The sequence below is a fragment of the Lissotriton helveticus genome, chromosome 12, assembly GCF_964261635.1.
Source record: "Lissotriton helveticus chromosome 12, aLisHel1.1, whole genome shotgun sequence".
Lineage (NCBI taxonomy): Eukaryota > Metazoa > Chordata > Amphibia > Caudata > Salamandridae > Lissotriton > Lissotriton helveticus.
Window position 1 is genome coordinate 793,296,347 of NC_136073.1, and position 22,789 is coordinate 793,319,135.

General features: G+C 43.9%; 1 gene segment (V, D, J or C); it reads right to left on the reverse strand.

The window, feature by feature from the left end:
• Positions 1 to 768: 768 nt before the first annotated feature.
• Positions 769 to 21,968, reverse strand: LOC144798147 (immunoglobulin lambda variable 1-40-like). The segment is given in 3 exon segments: positions 769 to 1,124; positions 1,247 to 1,325; positions 21,936 to 21,968. Coding segments are annotated over 3 exon segments (468 nt in total).
• Positions 21,969 to 22,789: the final 821 nt, after the last annotated feature.

Here is a 22,789-nt window from a genome sequence, read left to right on the forward strand (position 1 = left end):
ACATCACTTAGTGTAATGTAATTCCGCATGTCACTGATTGCCTTGACTAATTAGTCCCACTGCCATTGTGCCCCGGTATATTTATTTAACACAGTTGACTAATAAAGCTCCTCGTAAATTAAACACCTAGCTCTGCCCTTTGCTCTTAAATAAGGAAAGGAGGAGCCATCCATGCAGTGACTGATATGCACACTATGTAAACATCACGCCCGGGTTCAATCCAGGCTTCTCTGCTTTACCAAATTGTGTGATCTTGGATGATTAATTTACTCCCCCTTGCCTTTCTTTCCTTGAGGATCACATTTGAGAACCATCTTCAACTATTTCCCCTCAGGGTGTGTGCTGACTGAAAACCCCTGGAGGCAAGTAATGACTGAGTGTCTCACTCACAGCCCCTCTGTGTGGAGAAGGATTATTGGGTTCATAAAGGTTTCCACACTCATGTTTAGACCCTATTATTTCTAATAAATGTCAGGGAAGGTAACTATATAATGTAACATGCTAAAGTGAATCACTTCTTTTGGTGCACAACAGATATGCCAAATATTTTGATGGCTCGGCTCTTGATCGGGCTCGGCTCTCACTATATATTTGATGTATTTGTCACCTCTAGTCAGGGCCCCTGTAAGAAGACAGTGTGCAGTTAAATACAAAATAATATGGACTGATGTATGTTGTTAAACAGCTAATAAAATCTTTAATATGCCTTTCTCTCCTTTCCTTAAACCTTTGAGTTACTGTCTTGAGTATTTTGTTGTTGAATTGAGTTCATAGGTTTTTGTCAGGCTCTGTGTCACTGTGGTATCCTTGCAAACTGCTGTACCACTTTAAACAGTAATAATGTGCCACGTCTGTGATCTGAGCATCTTTTATAATGAGCTGGTACCCGGTTCCGGTGCTGCCCACTGTGGCAGTGAAGTGGTCAGATGACATCCCGGGGCCATATCTAGGGTCGCTCCAGGCGTGATAGTGATACAGAATGAGCTGTGGGGCTTCTCCTGGGGTCTGTCTGTAGAAATATACATTATAGGCTTCTTTCACCCCAACCTCACAGCCAATCATGGCCCTTTGTCCAAGGCTGACCTCAACTGTGGGAGATATCACAGGTTTCTGAGCCCGAGCATCTGAAAGAGGGAGAGAGAGAAGAAATACAACATTTTAAGGATACATGCGGTAAACATAAGCATAATTACATGTACTGTTGCACAAAAAATAGGCAAACACACTTCAGATCCTGCACACTTACAGGGTGTCCACAGCAGGACACAGAAGGCCAGGGTCTGTAGCAGCCTCATTCTTTCAGGGTCGGGGGCTCCTTTCTGGACCTCGAGCACAGAGATGTACAAAAGGTGAAGTCTGACAAGCTTAATATATGCATCAGTCCCCCAGGGAGGACCAAGAGGCAGGTATGCAAATATGAAATGCACTTAACACATCACTGGACCGAAACAGGAACATAGAAACTGACTTTTTTCACAGATTGTATTTAAGGTGTAGCTGCATTCGAGTAGGAAATTGTTGCTGCTTTCAATATGTGCAACATTTTTGTATCAATATATTAATCAGACTCCCCAGGATATAGCGGCATGGATTAGCAAATTTAGCGACACAAAAATGGAAATTTAGCGGCACAAATATGGAAATTTAGCTGGCAATTTTGCGACATTTTATTTGGCAGTTTTTCCTACAACAAACACAGATATCTTAGTGGGCACTTTTGTAAAAATCGTGGCATTTTTACAAAAGTGCCGATTTCGCGACAAACCGCGAAATCACGAAATCCTGGAGTGTCTGACTAGTGGAGAAGTTACTGACATCATGCCAGGTGAGCGTTGTGGGGTAAGAAAATCCTTTAAAGAGTCATTTTCTTTCTGGATTTCCCTTCTCTTCTTGAAACGCAAGAGCAGCAACATTGTGGGGTCACCAGGGCTTTAAGCGGAAGCTTTTTCAATATTACATGTAACAAGCCATAGTTGCAATTATTTATCTTATGCAACTAATAAACATTGACAAAGCCAATAGTCCTGACTTGTTGTAGGTATGATGTTACTGTTGTATCATATATCTGGATGCAATGACAGAAACAGCAAAATACAAGTCGGGCAGCACACTATGCTAAGCACAGATTTTTGAGAACCAAAAGGGGATAGGTCCATAAACATGTAGTGGGGGCTAGACCTTATATTTAAATTGCAAAAACACACAGTGCCCACACCGCAATTACTCATTCAATATTCAAGAACGGTAGGAAACCAGTTTATTGTAACCACCCTTAGACAGCATTACTCAGTGTCTATCATTTTATGCTTTTTTTCAAATTTTCAAAAAATTATAACAGAATAAAGGACTACGTATTGGAATATTTACAAGACTAAATACACTTTGTACATACATCAAAAAACAAACATTATTTACACACTAAAAACCGTTTCTGCATAAAACATTACAAAAAATTATAATTACATCACAACCAACAAATTTTACAATAAAAAACATGAAGAAAAATGATTTCCAAGGGGGTATAAGCAACTTAATAGCTTGTAAACGCTTAAATACTGGACCAGACGGTCCTAGTGTCGTGAAGTTGACAATTTATTCCACCCAAGAAAGACTGCCGACGCGTTTCAAGAACCAGGCACAAAGTCACTGGTCTATCATCAGGGCTGTTTATTCTTTGTATCTGAAAAGATGCAAAGACATTGCTTTACTTTAACAGGCAAATTCATTGTGAGTGCCTTTCTCCAATCGTGGGTAAGGAGTGATAATAAAGGATAGCTACATACCAAAATTGTTTTAAAGAGGGGCGTGATGGTTAATCTTCTTGTGGTCCAACTCGCTAGTTATTGTGGTGGCCAGACAGAGATGTCTAAAAAAGATGGGAAATTGATTTTCAATTTAACCCACTCGGGTCTTTTAATTATCAAGCTCCAGTCAAAGATGTAAAAAAAGGGGAGAAGCGTACCTTATTTTTTGTGAACTGGCAGGTCGAACTGGCAGGTCGACCTCAAACAGGTTCCAGTACTTCTCCCTAGAAGAATTGAGGTCTAAAAACTAATAAGTTCTCAGGATTGGTGTTATATTTCTTTTTTTATTGACTAGAGGAATATGAAAAAGATTGAGTTATAATTTTCTAATTTTGCTTTAGTAGCACAAGGGAACCAACATCAAACACGTGTTTCGCAGCGTATTTTTTAATTCGCCAATTGTTCAGGTCTTACAGATAACAGCTGTTGCGTTATGTAGTTATTCGTGGATAAAAGTAGTGATATATTGTTTCACCACCTACAATGCCTAACCATGAGCATGATACTCAGTTCAACCAGTTCTGGCAGGTTGCATCCTGTAGAAATTCCAATTTGTTTTATAAACAACACTTAAGCAAATAATCTCATATTTATGTCTTGATTGAATATTGAACAACTCACCCCATCCAGAGGACTCATTACTTTTTTAGACCTCAACGTTGTCTTTATAAAACTTCTTTTAACCGCATCGTTGCGGAGCATTTTCCCCTGCTGCGCTGAGTTTTTTAAAAACCCATTATTCATGACGAGCTGGGCTCGTCATGAGCGTGCGAGGAGGCTACCTCATGACGAGCCCAGCTCGTCATGAGCGTCGAAGGGGTTAACATTGTTACTCAGTGGTGCAATATAGAACCCCACTGTGTTGGTCACAACCCTGTACTCCTGCATAAGCTACATACAGCATTTACCCTGACTATCTGTTACCAGAGTATTCATGTAGGTTCCTCCACTGGGGTTCTGGGTGGACTATATTAAGGCGCCTACCCCGGCAGCATGTAAAAAGTACATTCCTATGGAAGGGCGCTCTCCCACTCCCCAGGTGTAATATAACTAATGCATTACTAATATCAGAATTCCATTCACACGCCTGAATGGAGACTATGACTCCCAGGTTTTCCAAATACTGTGTGTGTTGGTTCCACTGTGTCAATCCCATGTATTCTGGGCGGAGCACTCAGCATGGTAGCCTCTAACAAGTAGATTTCTCTGGGCTGGTTCTCTTCCACTCTTTTCAGGTTCTGCGATGGGTTTTGGAAAGGCAGGAAGAATGGCGCTCAGGCTAGTTAACGGTGGAGTGTAAGAGAGAATATGTGGTTATGGTGCTGCCAGGTCAGGGGAAAACCCTGATAACCCCTGCATATATGTGATTGCGAACCCACACAGCAAATTAGGACCAAGTGATGGGCACACGTTCAAGGATGAAGGTTTAGGGTGTGAATGCACAAATGTAGTACTTAAATTGAAAGGAAATTGTAAAAGGTCGACACCAGTAGTTTCATATAATAGGTAATGTTTATACACGTCTTGAAGTATATTAAATAAGTACACCAGCCTCTCTTCCACTCATTGGCGGGTGTTTGGAGCATCTCCCATGGCTGCCTGGCACCAGTCCAGTGTATTCCTGTTGTTGCTCCTCTGCCACACCTGGGTGGACTCCACAGAGCACCTCCCCTTATACCAGCATTATGTTCAGAGGTCAAAGGTGCCTGCTGTCAGCTGAGGCTGGGGTGACTGTGCCTGAACCTGAGTGAACCCAGGGACACCAGTGCTCTGTGAAGGAAACAAAGCACAGTCACCACAAAGTACTGTTTATTGCCAGGTTCTGCATCACTTTGACAAATGTGAAACAATGACCATCTGTCGATGCCTCTGGGCTATCACCAAAGTGACCTGAGGACAGTAAAATGTGAATCACCCAAAAATCAATCTCAAAACTGTCTGATTCCAAGCAACATTCATACATGTTATCTTAATGGAAATAAAAGGTCCTCTGACATCTTTTGACACTGTTAGTGAGTTCTCTTTTTCTATCAAACAGGATACGGAAAGCTGTTATTTATTTTTATGGAAAACATGAAACTACATGTTCCTGACAGTAAACAATTGTTAGGTAAAATCAAGACCTGGTAAAAGTGTCAATCTTGACCCTTGGCTGTTGCCTTTGCCCCTTTGCTCCAGTTCTGAAGTCACCTGCTTTGGGGCTGTCATTGGTAGTCAGGCGGCTTTCACTAGGAGTCAGATGGATCCTCAGTTTGGATAATGCACTTCCAGATTTCAAGATGCCTGATGCTCCCACCATACACACTGCGGGATCAGGAGGCCGAGTTGTACTAGGTGTGAATCCGCAAGACCCAGTGTAACCCTCAGACTGACGAGCTGAGGCGGGATCAGAGCCTCAGCCCGGCCGCCATTAAACCCACCGCCACAGCATTGGAGGAGGATGAAAGGTCACATCAGACCCTGCCTCTCCCACTCCGCGTGTGACCCACTGTTGTTCTCTGCTCAGTTCTACCACCGGCTCAGAGCAGGTCATAAATAAGAGTGCAACTGTCCCTGGAATCAGGGATAACAACCAAAAAAGGACCCAGTAATTCTGAGTCCCCATGGTTATTCCTAATTCCTGGAGAGTTTTCTCATAATTCTGGGATTCATATGGAGCCAGATGCTGACCAGAGCAGTTTATTTGGGCCTGATTTCTCCCTATCAAAAATCCACCATACTTGTAAAGAGGCCACTGAGGTTCCCAGCCCTTCATTGTATTTGCCCAGTCAGTAACTCACCGGCACTTACCCCTGAACTGCCTGAAATGAAAGTTCTGGAGTCTCCATTCGCACTGCTCTTGCTTCAAACTCAACACAATGAACCACTCAAATATTTAATGAGTGGCCATATATTTTAAAATTCAGGTCCTAAATGGTCTGTGACATTGGGATCCACTGTACTCAAGGAATCCTTTGGGTGGTAGGATGCTAAGAGGATGGTTCAGTGACCTGAATGCTCATCACTGAGAACCTACAGTGTCCTGAAGATCATGATTCTAGTCCAGGCCTTTCTGTGTCACCCTTGCTTTCTTATGAGGTCAGTATATTGAATACTTTACTATTACAATTGGGTAATACTAATCTCTGTTGTGCACCAGGCTTAGAATTTGCGGAAGTGGTGCATGGAGTTCCAAATAAAAAACAAGGTAATATGATTACCGCAAAGTAAGTAACTGATCACTTTGTAATGTAAGCTGGATTTATATAGCGCACTGTCACCCGACGGGTATCATGGCGCTGGGATTACCATACATTAACTGTGCGTAGAAACAACCATGCCAGATGAGAGTAATTAGAGCTACAACTCTACATCACTCTTCCCTGGGGAAGAGCCATGTTTTCAGCTTTTTTCTAAAGTGCAGCAGATTCTCAGTTTGTCTGAGATCAATCGGGAATTCATTCCACAACCGCGAAGCTGCAGAGCCGAATGCTCTGCCTCCAGTCCGGGTTTATCTAAATCTAGTTGTTCTCACCAGTCTTGCTGTTGATGAGCGAGGGTTTCTAGATGGAATATACCAGGTACATTTTCTCTACAGTGGTCTAGGTCCCATTCCGTGTACTGTCTTAAAGACAATGCAGAGTGATTTAAATGGTATTGCCTGCAGAATCGGTAACCAACCGACCCCTGCCCCCACCACATCTTCAACAAGGCCGACTCCATCATCGCACCCCAACTCCGGGACGTCATCAACACCTCCTTCAACACCGCCACCTTCCCGGAGAGCTGGAAGCACGCCAAGCTCAACGCCCTACTGAAGAAACCAACAGCGGACCCCACCGACCTCAAGAACTTCCGCCCCATCTCGCTCCTCCCTTTTCCTGCCAAAGTCATCGAGAAGACCGTCAACAAGCAGCTCGCCGCCTTCCTCGAGACGAACAGATCCCTTGACCCCTCACAGTCTGGTTTCCGAGCCAACCACAGCACGGAGACCGCCCTCATCGCAGCCACCATCGACATCAGAACCCTGCTCGACAACGGGGAAACAGCGGCCCTCATCCTCCTGGACCTTTCTGCAGTGTTCGACACCGTCTGCCACCGCACTCTAGTCCAAGGCCTCAGCAACATCGGGATCCAAGAGAAGGCACTGGAGTGGATCATCTCGTTCCTCGCCGGAAGAACCCAGCGAATCCACCTCCCCCGTTCCGATCCGAGGCTACCGAAGTCATCTGCGGCGTACCACAACGATCTTCACTCAGCTCAACCCTCTTCAACGTCTACATGAGACCACTTGCAACCATCGCACGCCAGCACAACCTCAACATCATCTCCTACGCCGACGACACCCAACTGATCCTCTCCCTCACCAGAGACCCTGCCACCGCCAGAACGAGCCTGCACGAAGGGATGAAAAACGTTGCCGAATGGATGAAGAACAGCCGCCTGAAACTAAACTCTGACAAGACGGAAGTCCTCATCCTGGGACCATTGCCCTCCACCTGGGATGACTCCTGGTGGCCCCCCGCCCTAGGCATCGCTCCCAAGCCAACCGACCACGAACGCAACCTGGGCTTCGTCCTGGACTCCTCCCTCTCGATGACCAGACAAGTCAACGCCGTCTCCTCATCGTGTTTCAACACCCTGCGCATGCTCCGAAAGATCTTCCGATGGATCCCGACCGAAACCAGGAAGACGGTCACCCAGGCCCTCATCACCAGCCAACTAGACTACGGGAACACCCTCTACGCGGGAACCACAGCCAAACTACAGAAAAGACTCCAGCGCATACAGAGCGCCTCCGTCCGACTCATCCTGGACATCCCCCGATGCAGCCACATCTCCGGCCACCTGAGGGACCTGCACTGGCTCCCCGTCAGCAAAAGGATCACGTTCAGGCTCCTTACCCATGCACACAAGTCTCTCCACGACCTGGGCCCCAAGTACCTCAACGACCGCCTGACCTTCTACACGCCCACCCGTCAGCTACGCTCTACAAGCCTCGCCCTCACCGCCGTACCACGCATCCAAAGAGCCACCGCCGGAGGAAGATCCTTCTCCTACCTGGCAGCCAAGACGTGGAACTCCCTCCCCATCCACCTCCGGCTGACACAGGACCATCTCGCCTTCAGGAAACAACTCAAGACCTGGCAGTTCGAGCAGTAGCGGACCCCTCCCCAAAGCACCTTGAGACCCTTCCGGGTGAGTAGCGCGCTATACAAATGGTATGATTGATTGATTGATTAAGGGATAGAGATGCAGAAGACCTACGATGTCTCTTTATAGCTAACTTGGCAGCTATTGTTTGAATTCTCTGCAGTTTCATTATCAGAGAATTTGGTGCTCCCAGTAGTAGACTGTTACAATACTCTAACCTGCTCAAGATGACACTCCTCAGCACCTGGGTCCTGGCGGAAGTCGGCAGCAGCGGAAGTATTTTCCGTAGAGCTCTAATCAAAGATAGACAGGTGCCAACTGTTTTATTTACTTGGGAGTCTAGTTGTAGACTATTGTCAAACGGTGCACAGACATAATATCGACTCCAAAATATCGACTGGAAAGAATATCGAGTTTTAAATATCGTTTGGAGAAAATATCGACTAGACAGAATATCGACAGTCAAAATATCGTTTTTAAGGTAAGTGAAGTAATATCGACTGTAAATAATATAGACAGTGAAAATATCCAAGTATATAATCTAGATAGTAAAAAATATAGTTTTTTAAATAATATTTAATTATTTATAGTGTTTTTATGTTATATTATATGTGAAAAGTGTCATTTTTTTATTATTATTTTTAATTAATAATTTTTTTTAATTATTGTGTAATTTTATTCTGTAGCGGGTTGTGGGTTTATAGGGGAATAGGGTGGGAAGTAATTTAATTATAATAAATTAAATATGTAAATTTATTAATTGGTAGTAATAATTAATTAATTGGTAATTAAATAATATATGTTAATTATTTACAATTTAATTGGTAATTAATTTAATTTAATTGATTAATTGCTAATTATGTAAATTAAAATAATGTATTTTCTGTAGCGGGTTGTGGGTTTATAGGGGAATAGGGTGGGAAGTAATTTAATTATAATTAATTAAATATGTAAATTTAATAATTGGTAGTATTATTTAAATAATTGTTAATTAAAAAATATTTTTTAATTAATTAAAATGTAATTGGTAATTACTTTAATTTAATTGATTAATTGCTAATTATGTTAAATTAAAGGGGTATTTTTAGGGTCCAGGGTCAGTTTTCAGTTTTTGGGCAAAGGGGTATTTTTAGGGTTCAGTGTCAGTTTTCAGTTTTTGGGCAAAGGGGTATTTTTAGGGTTCAGGGTCAGTTTTCAGTTTTTGGGTAAAGGGGTATTTTTAGGGTTCAGGGTCAGTTTTCAGTTTTTGGGCAAAGGGGTATTTTTAGGGTTCAGGGTCAGTTTTCAGTTTTTGGGCAAAGGGGTATTTTTAGGGTTCAGGGTCAGTTTTCAGTTTTTGGGTAAAGGGGTATTTTTAGGGTTCAGGGTCAGTTTTCAGTTTTTGGGCAAAGGGGTATTTTTAGGGTTCAGGGTCAGTTTTCAGTTTTTGGGTAAAGGGGTATTTTTAGGGTTCAGGGTCAGTTTTCAGTTTTTGGGTAAAGGGGTATTTTTAGGGTTCAGGGTCAGTTTTCATTTTTTGGGTAAAGGGGTATTTTTAGGGTTCAGGGTCAGTTTTGGGTTTTTGGGGTACATATACAATATTGCCTATTATTTAATTAAATTTTGTTACTATATATATATGTTTTAAGAAATATGATGAAAAAAACATTATTTTTTTACTTTCATTAATTATTTAATTATGAAAAGTTATTTTAAGTATTGTTAATTATATTTTAGTAATTAATTTTTTATATTAATGTAATTAAACGCCATTAGTGAACTGGCGACAGGGTGCTCCAATTTCTCCATCATTGGAGACTTAAACTTGCACTTTGATCACTTGACCAGCCCTTCGGTGGCCAGTTTTGTGGCAGATCTTGAGGCGCTCCAGCTGACTCAGCTGGTGGCACAGCCCACCCATTCAGGGGGTCACACCCTTGATCCGTTTTTCTCCAATCTTACGGAAGCCTGTATTACCAGCTACACACCTCTAGCATGGACTGACCACTATCTGATACAGATCCAGTGCCCTTTTCTGGCTATTCAACCTAAGCCAGTGGTGTGTTCGATTCTAAGACGACGCTGGAATAAACTTAAGCTGGAGGACTTTTTCCATCTCCTATCGGCTGACCCATTTGTCATCACGGGGACGCCTGACCAGGCTTATGACAGGTTCTGTAATTGGGTATCTAGGGCGTTGGACACTCTTATTCCCTTGGTCAGCTGCAAAACTGGGACCGGTAAAGCCAGCCCCTGGTATGATGACTCACTGCGTGCTTTGAAGGTGTCCTGTAGGCGCGCAGAGCGGGCATGGCGGAAAGCCTATAACAGCACGAAGAAAGTTCTCTACCTGTCTACTGTCAAAGTGTATCATCGGGCGGTATGTAGAACTCGTGCCGCATTTTATGCCGCACAATTTAGGACTAGCTCGAACCCATCTAAGGCTATCTTTAAGGTACTACAAGACCTTACTGCCAAAAAGGTAACAACAACGCACCAGAGCTCCGTCGAGCACTGTGAAAAATTGGCAGAGTTTTTTTTGGAAAAGGTGAATGCTATCTACCGGGCTTTTCCTTTGGCCACGCCCTTGGCCAATCCATCCGTTAAGCCTCTATCATCTGAGGGATTGCATTCCTTTCCTACTTTAACATCTGATAGCCTAGATACACTGGCCCGCAAAGTGAAGTCTGGGTCCCCAGAGGATCCGCTTTGCCCAGATGTGTTCAAGGACCTAGCGATACATGATATCTCGCCGCTATGTTCCTTGATCAATTCGTCTTTAACATCGGGCGAGGTCCCACTGAAGTGGAAGCAAGCCATGGTTCGGCCTATCCTTAAAAAACCTAGCCTGGACGGCAGCAAGCCGGAGAGCTATCGGCCGATTTCACTCTTGCCGTGGCCAGCTAAGGTGATGGAGGCACACGTAAATGCTGTCCTCTCGGAACATCTTCACCATGCAGATATCCTCGACGCGACGCAGAATGGGTTTAGGGCTGGTCATAGCACGGAGACGGCTCTGCTTTATATGGTGGAGCACCTTCGCTCCGTGCTTGACGCGGGACAAACGGCAGCGCTTGTGCTATTAGACCTGAGCGCTGCCTTTGACACCGTCTCGCACCCAATCCTTCTGCTGCGCCTAGAGGAGGCTGGTGTGACCGGCATCGCTCTCCAGTGGTTCCGGTCGTTTTTAGCCAACCGGGCCTTTAGCGTGACCGTCCCGCCTTATCAGTCTAAACTCCATCCGTTGAACCTGGGGGTTCCCCAAGGCTCCTCGCTGAGTCCTACGTTGTTCAATCTGTACGTAAGGCCGCTAGCTGAGGTTGTCAGGCAATGGGGTATGACGATGGTGTCATATGCCGATGACACCCAGCTAGCGGTTACGATCAGCGGGGATGCCGAAGTTGATGCCCCCAGGTTTCAACAAGGACTGCGGGCGGTCGCCAGCTGGATGACGTCCAACTGTCTCCAGCTGAACGCTAGTAAGACCGAGGTCATGGTTTTTGGCAGACAGCCGGATCTTTGGGGAGAGAGATGGTGGCCGGGGGAGTTGGGCCCTGCTCCTATCCCAGCCGCCGAGCTTAAGAACCTCGGGGTCTGGTTGGACCCTTCCCTTACGTTTGTGTGTCACACCAAACGCACGGCGGCCTGCTGCTTTGGCATCCTGCGCGGGCTCCGTCCAGTGCTTAAATTCTTCGATGCTCCCACCAGGCAACTCATGATCCAAGCCACAGTCATCTCAAGGCTGGATTATGCGAGCTCCTTACTGGTTGGTCTGAACCAGGCGGAGATTGGGCGCCTACAACGGATTCAAAACGCCGCTGCAAGAGCGGTGGTAGGCCTCCCAAGATTCTGTCCTACCTCTAATACCCTGCGGTCGTTGCATTGGCTGCCGGTGGCCCAGCGGATACAGTTTAAGGTCCTCTGTGTCGCCTATAAAATTCTGAAGGGGTCCCCAGCAACGATCCTTATGGCCCTTCTCGCCCACTACATTCCAGCTCGACTCTTAAGATCTGCAGACCTAGAACTAGCTGTCGTGCCGCGCTTTAAGCGGAGTCGAGCTGGAGGACGCTCATTCCGAGTGCGTGCGGCGGTCCTGTGGAACTCCCTGCCCCCGGCGATTCGTGCTATGAGGGATCTGTTTTCTTTTCGTCGTGCGGTGAAAACTTTTTTATTCCCTTAGTTTTTCTATATGGGTTGCCTATTGTTTAAGTTGTGTTGTGCAGCTACCTTGTCGGGCGCCAGGACGCTCCTTTGCTGGAGCATCTGTGCGCCAAATAAAAACGCATAACATAACATAACATTAAACATTGTTTTTAGTAAAGTCGATATTTTTTACAACGATATTTTTGTAAACTATATTTTGTAGTCGATATTTTTGTACTTACCTGTTTGTAGATAGAAACTCGATATTTTGAGTGTCGATATTTTCTCAACGATATTTTGGGTAGTCGATATTCTTTCAGTCGATATTCTTTCAGTGATCCTTGTCAAACAGCACCCCCAGATTATGCACTGTTTTAGATGGAATTAGTGGTTTGTCTGTGGGGGTAGGCCAGAAGTCGGCTGGGAGTGGGCGAGATATTTTATTATCGTCCAGTACACAATTTCTGTTTTATCACCATTAAATTGTAAGGAGTTGTCCCTAAGCCAGTTAGCAGTTCTTCGCATGCACTCGAGGAATCTATCCAATGATACTGCTTTATTCCTTTCCAAGTTGTGTATCATCTGCGTAGTTCACTAATTCTATTCCATAGGATTTAATATTAGAAATAAGTGGGCGCATGCATACGTTAAATAGAATTGGACTTATTAACGAACACTGAGGGACCCCGTGTTGGATGGAACTCTATATGGATACAAAGGGAGGAATAGCCACTGCCTGCTGTCTGCCCGACAGGTATGACTGGAACCAGTTCAGTGCCATGCCCTTAATCCCAACCTCCATAAATCTCTTTAACAGAATGTTGTGATTGACCTTATCAAGTGCGGCTGACATAGCCAATAATACTAGTATGACCGATTGGCCGGTGTCAGCTCTCATTCTGAGTTTGTCTAGGACTGTCACTAAAGCCGTTTCCATTCCATGCGCAGGTCGGAACCCAAATTTTACCTCTTTGAGCAAGTCGTTGTCATAAGAAAATATGACAGGGTTTTGCTACCTGACCGCTCCAGGATTTTTACCGGGTAGGGCAACAGGGAGATAGGCCTGTAGTTCGATGGGCATAGGGGATCGAGTGTGGCTTTCTTGAGTAAGGGGGTCACCATTGCCTGCTTCCAACAGTCTGGGAACACTCCGCTACTTAATGATTGACAACAAATTTGGAGGAGCCAGGGAAAGAGCTCTGGATATAATTCTCTCAACAACCGATGTGGGAGAGGGTCCAGTGGCGACCCGGAGGAAACACTCAGAGCTACTTTATTAAACTCTTCCTCTGTGGGGATCGGGAAATTATCCAGGATTACCTGTTTATCTTTGTCTGCTCCCTCTTCCTGCTTCCCTGTCATCATGAGTTCAGATGAGCCCTTTCCATCCTCCATCCAAGCCTCCTCATTTAATTCCAGGCCACCAATGACTTTGTTAATCTTCTCTTCAAAATACCCTGCCAGGCCATCACATAGCTCTTGCGTGGCTATGATCTTATTATTCACATACTCCGGTTTTGGAGAGGTCCTTCACTATATTAAACGTGGCTCTGGCACTGTTAGGCGCCAGCAGAATAATGTTTGTGTAATATTCGGCTTTTGCCTTAACAATCGTTCCTTTATATGTGCCCAATGCTATTTTCAAGGCTATTTTGTCCTTTTCCTCATAGAATTTCCTCCACTTTCTTTCTGCCTGTTTACAGTTTTTCCTTTGTATCTTTAACTCCTCATTGTACTATGGGGCGGATGGTTTTGTCCCTGTTTTTTAACTTTTTCACAGGTGCCAGATGGTCAAGAGTGTGGTTTATCTGACCACAGAAGTTGTGGTAGTTTTCTTCCTCCGATTTGCTAGCATCAAATAAGTTCTTTTCAGTAAATAACGGGGAATGATAGATTTTTAGCAGCTTAGTCTATTCCCTTCCCTGTCGATTGTTCCCAGAATGAGTCATTTTATTGCTCACTCTGGGAAGTGTTAACATAAATTGGATTAAAAAGTGATCAATCCAGCATAAAGGCAATACCTCTACCACCTCTACCTCTGTGCGATTTGCAAATATTAAGTCTAAGATCTGCCCTCCCTGGTTTGTTGACTGTAACACCAGTTGTTGCAAGTTTATATTCTCACATGCTTGTAGTAGCACTTTCAAGGCTGGGCCTAGATTCCTATTTTCCCAGAGATTGACGTTTCCCAGAATAGACATTCTTGAATGGGTGAGTGACATATTATAATAAATGTCAATCAGTGCTTGATACTCGGGGCTCAGTCTTCCAGGGGGGCTGTAACACACTATGGTAGAAAACAATTGTCCTTTGGCATACTTGAGGGAGAACCCTAGCAATTCGGTGCCCTCCACCATCAACATTAATAGGGACAAAATTCCATTTATCTTTATAGATCACTCCCACTCCCCCTCCTCGCCCAACTAACCGTGGTTTATGAAAGGCTTTATAGCCCGGGGGGCAAGCTAGCCACAGCTCAACTTCTGAATTAGATCGTGTCCATGTTTCAGTTAGAAACAATGCGCTCAGATTATGACATTCCAACAAGGTAAAGATCTCCTGATGATGCTTTATCAGGGATCTAACATTAATGAAGCCACATTTAAGACTATCTGGCATAAGATTCACCAAGGTAGCTCTTCCTTCGCTCAGTTCCTCCCCTTTGGAGCCCATGCCACCCTGCTCACCTATGGAGATTAGTTGCTCCTTTGAGTAACGAAGGCTGGCATTCCCGGTTAGACGGTACTCCTGACCGGCAGCATGGCTAGCAACATGCGCGATCTGTGCGCGGAACGGCGCAGACAGGCTTGCCTTTGGCACGCCTTTGGTGCGCTGGATATGCGCGCGAGCTGCGCACATGCATTTCCCTCTCCTTAAATATGGAGGAGCATTCTTAACAACACCAACTAGAACGCTGACCAAGATGGCGTGTGTTTGGTGACCTGCTCTGACAGGCGGAGTACACCAGCTCACCTTGGGCAGTCAATGCAAGTGCGGAATAAGACCTTAAAAATGAATTACCCAACTAAGTACAGCAATGATGGTAAAACAATTTACTATTTTTTAAAACATGTTAAATTGCACGATTTCCTTTTATTCAGCAATCGTAGGGCACTTGGCGGGGTAATCTTATCATGAAATGCTTGGTGGATCCTCCAAATGTGAGTCTTATGGGAAGTGTGTATTCTTCTCTCAAAATTGCTAATCTCAGCATAGTACCCCTTGAAGAATTCGAAATTTGTATTACACCAGATTAATTTGTAGGTCTGCACCCCAAGGCTTCTGAAACTTGATGCTTTTCGCATGCTCGCCACTGTTTTTTACACTCTTTCTCTGACAGACTGAAGCTGGTGCTGCTGTCGTGTGGGCATTCATAGCTGCCAAGCCTCCCAGTGGCAAATGTCTTTCTTTAAGTCAGTTCTGACATTTTAACAGACACCACGTTGTATCTGGGACTTTGGCTGTTAACATTTTAACTATGGACTCAAAAACCCCAGCAGTAAAGAGCAGTTGGGTAAAAGTCTGGATTTGATTAATATATCACACATGGCAATGGGACACCTCGCAGCAATGAATGTTTTTGGTATGTGGCCAGCCTTGTGCCATGTTTTGACACGTATCCCATGTGCACGGTAGCAGCAGTCTTTTCACAGATACCTGTCACTGCACCGTTCAATGAGTGTTTAAAGCCCGGGGTGTTTGTCAGGTCACCTGCTATCACTACTGACTTGTAAAAAAAGGTCTGATGCATCAAAGGGGTTTGCCCATTCTATTGCTGTGAGTGAATGTGATAGTACATTTCACCAATCAGCGAAATAATTAAACACTGCTAAAGATAAAATATATTTTTGATATTTCCAGATTCTCCACAGTGTATAATATACTGAGAGGTGTGCTAGGTGTCCAGAGCACTGGATATGAAGGAGAAATTGTCACAGAAGCATCAAGATGCTAGACAGCAATGCAATGCCCAGCTGACTCCTCTCTGCCCTTGCCATCTTCCCTGGTACCCAAAGAGAGAGGGATGGAATGGCCAGCTTGCTCTGTGGACAGCAGCATTTCTGGGTTTTTGTGTACAGTATTTATTGTACAACACTGTGTGCACATGGTGGACACTTTTAGGGGCTTTATGGTATGAATGAACTCAAGCCATGCCACATATATAATCACAGATACTATATACAAAGAGCTACTCAATGCATTCTGCATCCACATCTGAAGCCCAACTGCTGCCAAGTGGCTGATTTTGTCAAATGCTCTGCATCGGTGGCGAACCACCCCTGCTCCAGCAATATGCATTTCAGTTGTACAATCGTATGTCGTCTCCCACTGCCAGCACCGCAGTGAATGCTTGGGTATGAAGGTGTGGTCAGATTAAATACATGATTGCTTAGCTCATTCTGCCAAAAGCAAATCTACGCACATCTATTAGTTCTGTACAGATCCGGGAGATTAGGAGATTTGCCCAAGATCAGACTTTGGTCGGGTTGTAGAAGCTGGGATTCAAACCAAAGCACAAGACATTTACCGCTAGACACTTCTGGTAATTATCGCACCTAGGGCCAGATGTAGGTAATTCATATTAACCACCTCTTAAATACCGAATTTTACCGATTCGGTATTAAAGAAGTGGTAAATATGAAGGGGGGAGAGGTAGGTATTTCCAGATGTGGAAATACCGAATCGTTAAGATTCGGTATTTACCAAATCTGGAAATACCGAATCGGTATTTCCTATTGATTCCTATGGGCTGTGAAGCCCATAGGAATCAATGGGCAATACCGATTCTGTAATTACAGAATCGGTAAATACCGATTTTAGCAGGGGGGCAGGGGGTGTCACTTTGACACCCTCTGGCACCCCTGTTTTAGGCTTATGTGCCATGTGGCACACATACATGCCTAAGGGCATGTATGTGTGCCACATGGCACAGGTGTACATGCACAGATGTGCATGTACACCTGCATCGGTATTTTACCATGCAATTGTATTGCATGGTAAAATACTGATTTTCAAAGCCCTGTGTCAATGTGCAAATTGGCACCTACATACCGAAAATGCATTTTCGGTAATTTTACCGACCGGTATATTTACCGATTCGGTAAAATTACCGAAAATGCCTGTTTTTTTCCCCCTACATCTCAAAATCCAATTACCGGTCGGTAACGGCCTAATTCGGCCGTTACCGACCGGTAATTTGCCACCTACATCTGGCCCCTAGTCCCTTTCTGGTTCCACGTGCGGATAATTCCATGATGAAGCAGGTGCTCCCCCTTTTCTTAGGACAGGCATTTGCCAAAGCTTCAGCCACTGCTGAAGCCATTGACATTGTCAATGTTTTCCTTATTAAGTTATACATCAGTGCGGCCACTGTGCAGCATGGTTGAGAGTAAAAAAACAAAACAAGTGCTAGCATTGACCACATCATTGCGTTGTTTTCCTTCTTCCTACTTTCAGCCATGCTGCACAGCAGTCGGGATGCTGTACACCACGACTACAAAAATGCCTTAACAAAGCTAATATAGCTCAAATAAGCAAGACCTCTTCCCTTTGCAAATGCTTGTTACTTTGGCGCTTGCTGGATTTGATATTTTTATATCTGGTCTCATCGTGGAAGGAGGTCCCAGACACGAAAAAGGGAATTCAGAGGGATTCACAAGACATGCCTAAAATAAGCAGACATCCTGACACCATACGCCATCAAAAGGGATGAAAGAGATGAAGCCTGGAGCGACACAACCAAGTGGCTCAGCCATCAGGAAACCACCATCCCAGCATCTAAATGATGCCTGGGATGGGGGACTCCGGCATGTTTTTGACCGCTTTGCCAATACGACCCAGCAGTAGACCAAGACCTGAGTTTTTCTTGTGTGAATTTAGGCCCACATGGATCAACAATGCCATTTGCGATTCCTTATTAGCGAAAAATAAGGATTCACTAATAAGGAATTGCAAAAGGCTATGCATGAAGAAATCGCAAAAAAAACAGTGATTTCTTAATATTCCTTAATTGCGATTCTCTAATTGAGAATCTCAATGAAGGAATACCTCCCCATTCATTCCTATGGGCCTAGAGGCCCATAGGAATGAATGGGGAGACATTCTCAATTTGCGATTCTCAATTAGAGAATCACAAATTGAGAATGCAATTTCAAGGGTGCGAGGGTGTCAAAAGGACATCCTGTTGCACCCCTGAAATCTGTCTATGAGTACATCTTGCACACACACATGCCCCAAGGGCATGTGTGTGTGTAAAATGGAACTTTGAAAAATGCACTTTAGGGCATTTTTTGTAACGTTTTTGCAAATTACCATAAGGTCAACTTCATGGTAATTTGCTCCCCTTATTAGCGAAATCGCTAACTTTTTAAGTTTGATGCATTGCATTTAAGGAATCTCAATTTGAGTTACTTAAATGCAATCGCAATTTAAGAAATCACAATTTTGCGATTTCTTAAATTACGAAAAGTACAAAAATTATGATGCATCCCAAAAGTTCAAATTGCATTCGCAAACGGCCGATTTTTGCAATTCGCACCATTTGCGAATGCAATTTTCAATGATGCATGTTCCCCTATATAATCTACATTGTAAAATAATTATTAAGTAATGTCTGCTTGATCCACAGTATCATCACACAACACTGCATGTATCATCACCAAAGGCATCAGTGATAGCACAGACTGTCACACATCATGAATTATAGTCATGATGTGTGTAACACAAAATAGGACTATTTGTTTATAAGGTCACCTGTGTGCAGAAAGGGACGCAATACTGGTTATTTTTTTGAAATGGGCTATTTCTCTTTCCATGCACTTTCTCAGCACTTAGATGTGTCTTCGTATTCAGGCTATTTATACTGAAATTCCAACCATTCCCAAAATCAAAAATGCAAAGTCTGAGCACTTTCTTGAAGTCTGGCTGCACCTGATCTCTGCACTTCAGTTTTCCTGACGTGTCAAGACATGTAAGTCGTGAACCTGAGACACATTATTTTGCTAGTTTGTGCTGTATGGAGATGTTGAGATTTTCCTGAAGGTATTCTCTCTGGTAATATGTGGAGACACGATTTCAGCATAACATACTGCTGTGGCGCTCTCTTAACTTTGTGTCCTTTTCTTGAAAAAATTCTACTGTTAGCTTGCTTTAAATTGTGATAAGCAGAAAATTAGTCGAGCTGTGGTCGCTGATGAATGGAGCCCCTCGCTAACTTTAGAGAGTGGGCACTGTTTCCCTTATTCCAAGGAAATGAGCCTGAGATTTACTCTTTTCAGGTCTCACCTGTGAGAGCTTATGCGTTCCTCACTTGTGAGGGGTATTGTTTACAATAAAGGCCTTGGAGCCCACCCGTTGGTTACCATTTGTAGGCTTCATTGTGAGGCCTCCTTGCACTTCTGAAATATACCAGTATCTGTCGGACATCACTTCCTTTTCTTTCTGTGGAGCATGGACCAAGTACAGATTGTTTCCTCTTGACTCATTTCTGTCAGCTGATCACGCTGTGATTGAGGTATGCATTTCAGAAAGCAGTTCTCGTGCTGCTGTCTCCAGTCATTGTTTTTTCAAACATATTTTTAGGCATTGTTTATATACGCCGGCACCTTTTGGCTTACTTGTACAACTAAATTAAAATACAATTTTACTTGGGTTGGATTAAGTTGTAATAACGTAGAAATGCTACACAAACAACACATGCACACCTTAATGATGCTTGCCACCATACGCTTATTTTCGTTGCCTTCCAGGCATCCATCCCCTTTACGCCTCATGCCTTTGTGTTGATCTTAGGTTTGTCTGCTTTTTTAAGCTAATTACACCCATAACTGCACTACTTTATGCCACTCCACTCTATACCACTCCACTTTACGCCACTCTATCCCACTCCACTTTACGCCACTCCACTTTAAGCCTCTTCATTATCCGCACATCCGCTGTATGCCACTCCAATCTGTGCCATAACACTCTGTGCCACTCCACTCTATGCCACTCAACCTTACATCACGCTATAGTACTCCACTCACAGCACCCTACTCTACCCTACTTGACTCTAGGCCACTCCAGTCCCCTCTATGCCAGTCCACTCAACTCCACTCGATGCCACTCTATTCTATGCCATTCTACTATAAGCCACTCCACTCTACTCAACTCTACACAAATCTAATCTGGGCCACTCCACTTTACACCACTCCACTCTATGCCACTCCATTCTGCTCTACACCACTCCAATCCACCCTATGCTACTCTGCGTCACTCCACTCCATGCCCCTCAATGCCACTCTATGCTATGCCACACTACTCCGCTCACGTCAAAGCCTCCCTACTCAACGAAACACACTATTAACGTTTAGCCATGCTGAACAGCAGCTGTGCCGCTGTACAACATGGCTACAAGACATTGCAAAACCAGAAGCTCTCACATACGCAAGACCTATTGGCTTTGTCAATGCTTGTTTTTGTGAGGCTGCATAATGGAAGCTCTGGCAGTGGCAACACATTTGTTTGATTTTTGTAGTGTCTCTTCGGACATGTTTTTCTTGCCTAATCACATCAGGTGTGTGCTCTGCATGTGGTGCTGTGTCATGGTACCTAAAGCTCAATGTAACTCTAATTGTTCTAGGCAATAAAGGTGTATTTAGCCCCTCGCTTTATTTTGAGAGGTGCGTCGGTTTGTGTTTCTTAATATTGTAATGCAAGAATCTGCTCTTCAAATGTCACCTGCTCCTCTCCCCTGCTTGCCTATGAACCTTGCCCTGTTACGAGACATATTAGAAGTTCCACGACAGCAAGATAATAAAGTACATTTTTGTGCAACAAATACATCTTTAGAGCTGGACCAGTGTTGCGGGCAGAAAATAGGATCTTTTCTCAAAAACAATTTTAAGTTTTGATTCCTTTCTTTCTTTCTTTACTTATTTCATTCAGTTCATAATGGTAAGACAAACCATAAAACACATACATATTAAGAACAATTAGACAAATTGTTACATTTATAAAAATATTTTTAAAACATAGATGAGAGAGAGAGCTGGGTGTAAAATTTGCTCCACTCGCAGAGTTTGCGCAATTTTGGCCACTGCGTGCTCCGCATAGAGCAAAGATTTCTGAAAAACTCTGTGTTTTGGCACAGAGTGGAGTTTTTACTTTCGCACGGCTTGCCAATGTTAAGTTGGTGAGCGCAAGCCAGGAAAATTGTATGCTAGGCCTTCTCCTGGTGAAATTTCTCCGTTGCCGCAGATGGTTACCCCTCAGATGGCTACCCCTCGCATTGAGAAATCTGCCAAAATTCAGCCAGCCCTATGTCAAACACTGAATAGTTACACATTTCTGGTATTTCATACCAAAATAAAACTTTTTTTGCCACAGAGAAATGTTCCAAGTATAGTTGAGGGGAAGGAAAAGATAGAAAATTGGAAGCTGCATTCTATTTAGCATCTGTCAAAGTTGCTCTAGTCTAGTGTGAAACTATCAGCCATCCCTGACTTTTCAGCCGACCACATGTTGCATTCTGGGGCTTGTGGTTTTGCCTTTAACTATTCCATGTGTCTCAATATTCCAACACACAGGGAGATGTTGGCTAAGAAGCCAGGCCTGACTAAAGGTGTCACTCGTGGCATGGAGCCACTTGGCTCCACTTAGCTGTTAATGTTATGTAGAGCAGCCAAATCATCTTTTAAGTAACTACGCACAAGTCAGGTGCACACCTGCTAACAATTTCCAAACGGTTCTGAATATGTGCAGATGTCACAATCCCACCCTTGGTGTTGCACCAGTTGACACGGTTGAGAACCACCACTGAGATTGCTGCTCCACCTTGATTACATTTATAGTTTTGACATCAAGTGATGGATATTGGAGGCCTATGATCCAACTTACCCTGACATCACTTCCTGTGATGTAATTCCGCATGTCGCCGATTGTCTATGCTAATTAGTCCCACTGCTATTGTGCCACAGTGTATATTTATCTAACACGGTGCACTAATAAAGCTCCTCGTAAATTAAACCCATAGCTCTGTCCTTTGGTGTTAAATGAGGAAAGGAGGAGCCATCCATGCAGTGACTGAAATGCACACTATGTAACCATGACGCCTAGGTGAATCCCTGTTCCCCTGCTTAACGAAATTGTGTGATCTTGGATGATTCATTTACTCCCCCTTGCCTTTTTTTAACTTGAGAATAACATTTGAGAACCATCTTCAAATAGTTCCCCTCAGGGTGTGTGCTGACTGAAAACCTCTGAGGCAAGTAATGACTGAGTGTCTCACTCACAGCACCTCTGTGTGGAGAAGGAATATTGTGTTCATAAAGGCTTCCACACTCATGTTTAGACCCTATTATTTCTAATAAATGTCAGGGAAGGTAACTTCTTTTGGTGCACAACAGATATGCCAAATATTTTGATGGCTCGGCTCTTGATCGGGCTCGGCCCGCACTATAAATCTGATCTATTTTTCATCTCCATTCATGGCCCCTGTAAGAAGACAGTGTGCAGTTAAATACGAAATAATATGGGCAAATTTAGGTTGTTAAACAACCAATACAATAATTTACACGCTTTTCTCTCCTTCCCTTGAATCTTTGAGTTACTGTCTTGAGTATTTTGTTGTTGAATTGCGCTCATAGGTTTTTGTCAGGCTCTGTGTCACTGTGGTGTCCGTTCACACTAGTGTACCACTTTAAACAGTAATACTGCGCCGCGTCTGTGATCTGAGCATCTTTTATAATGAG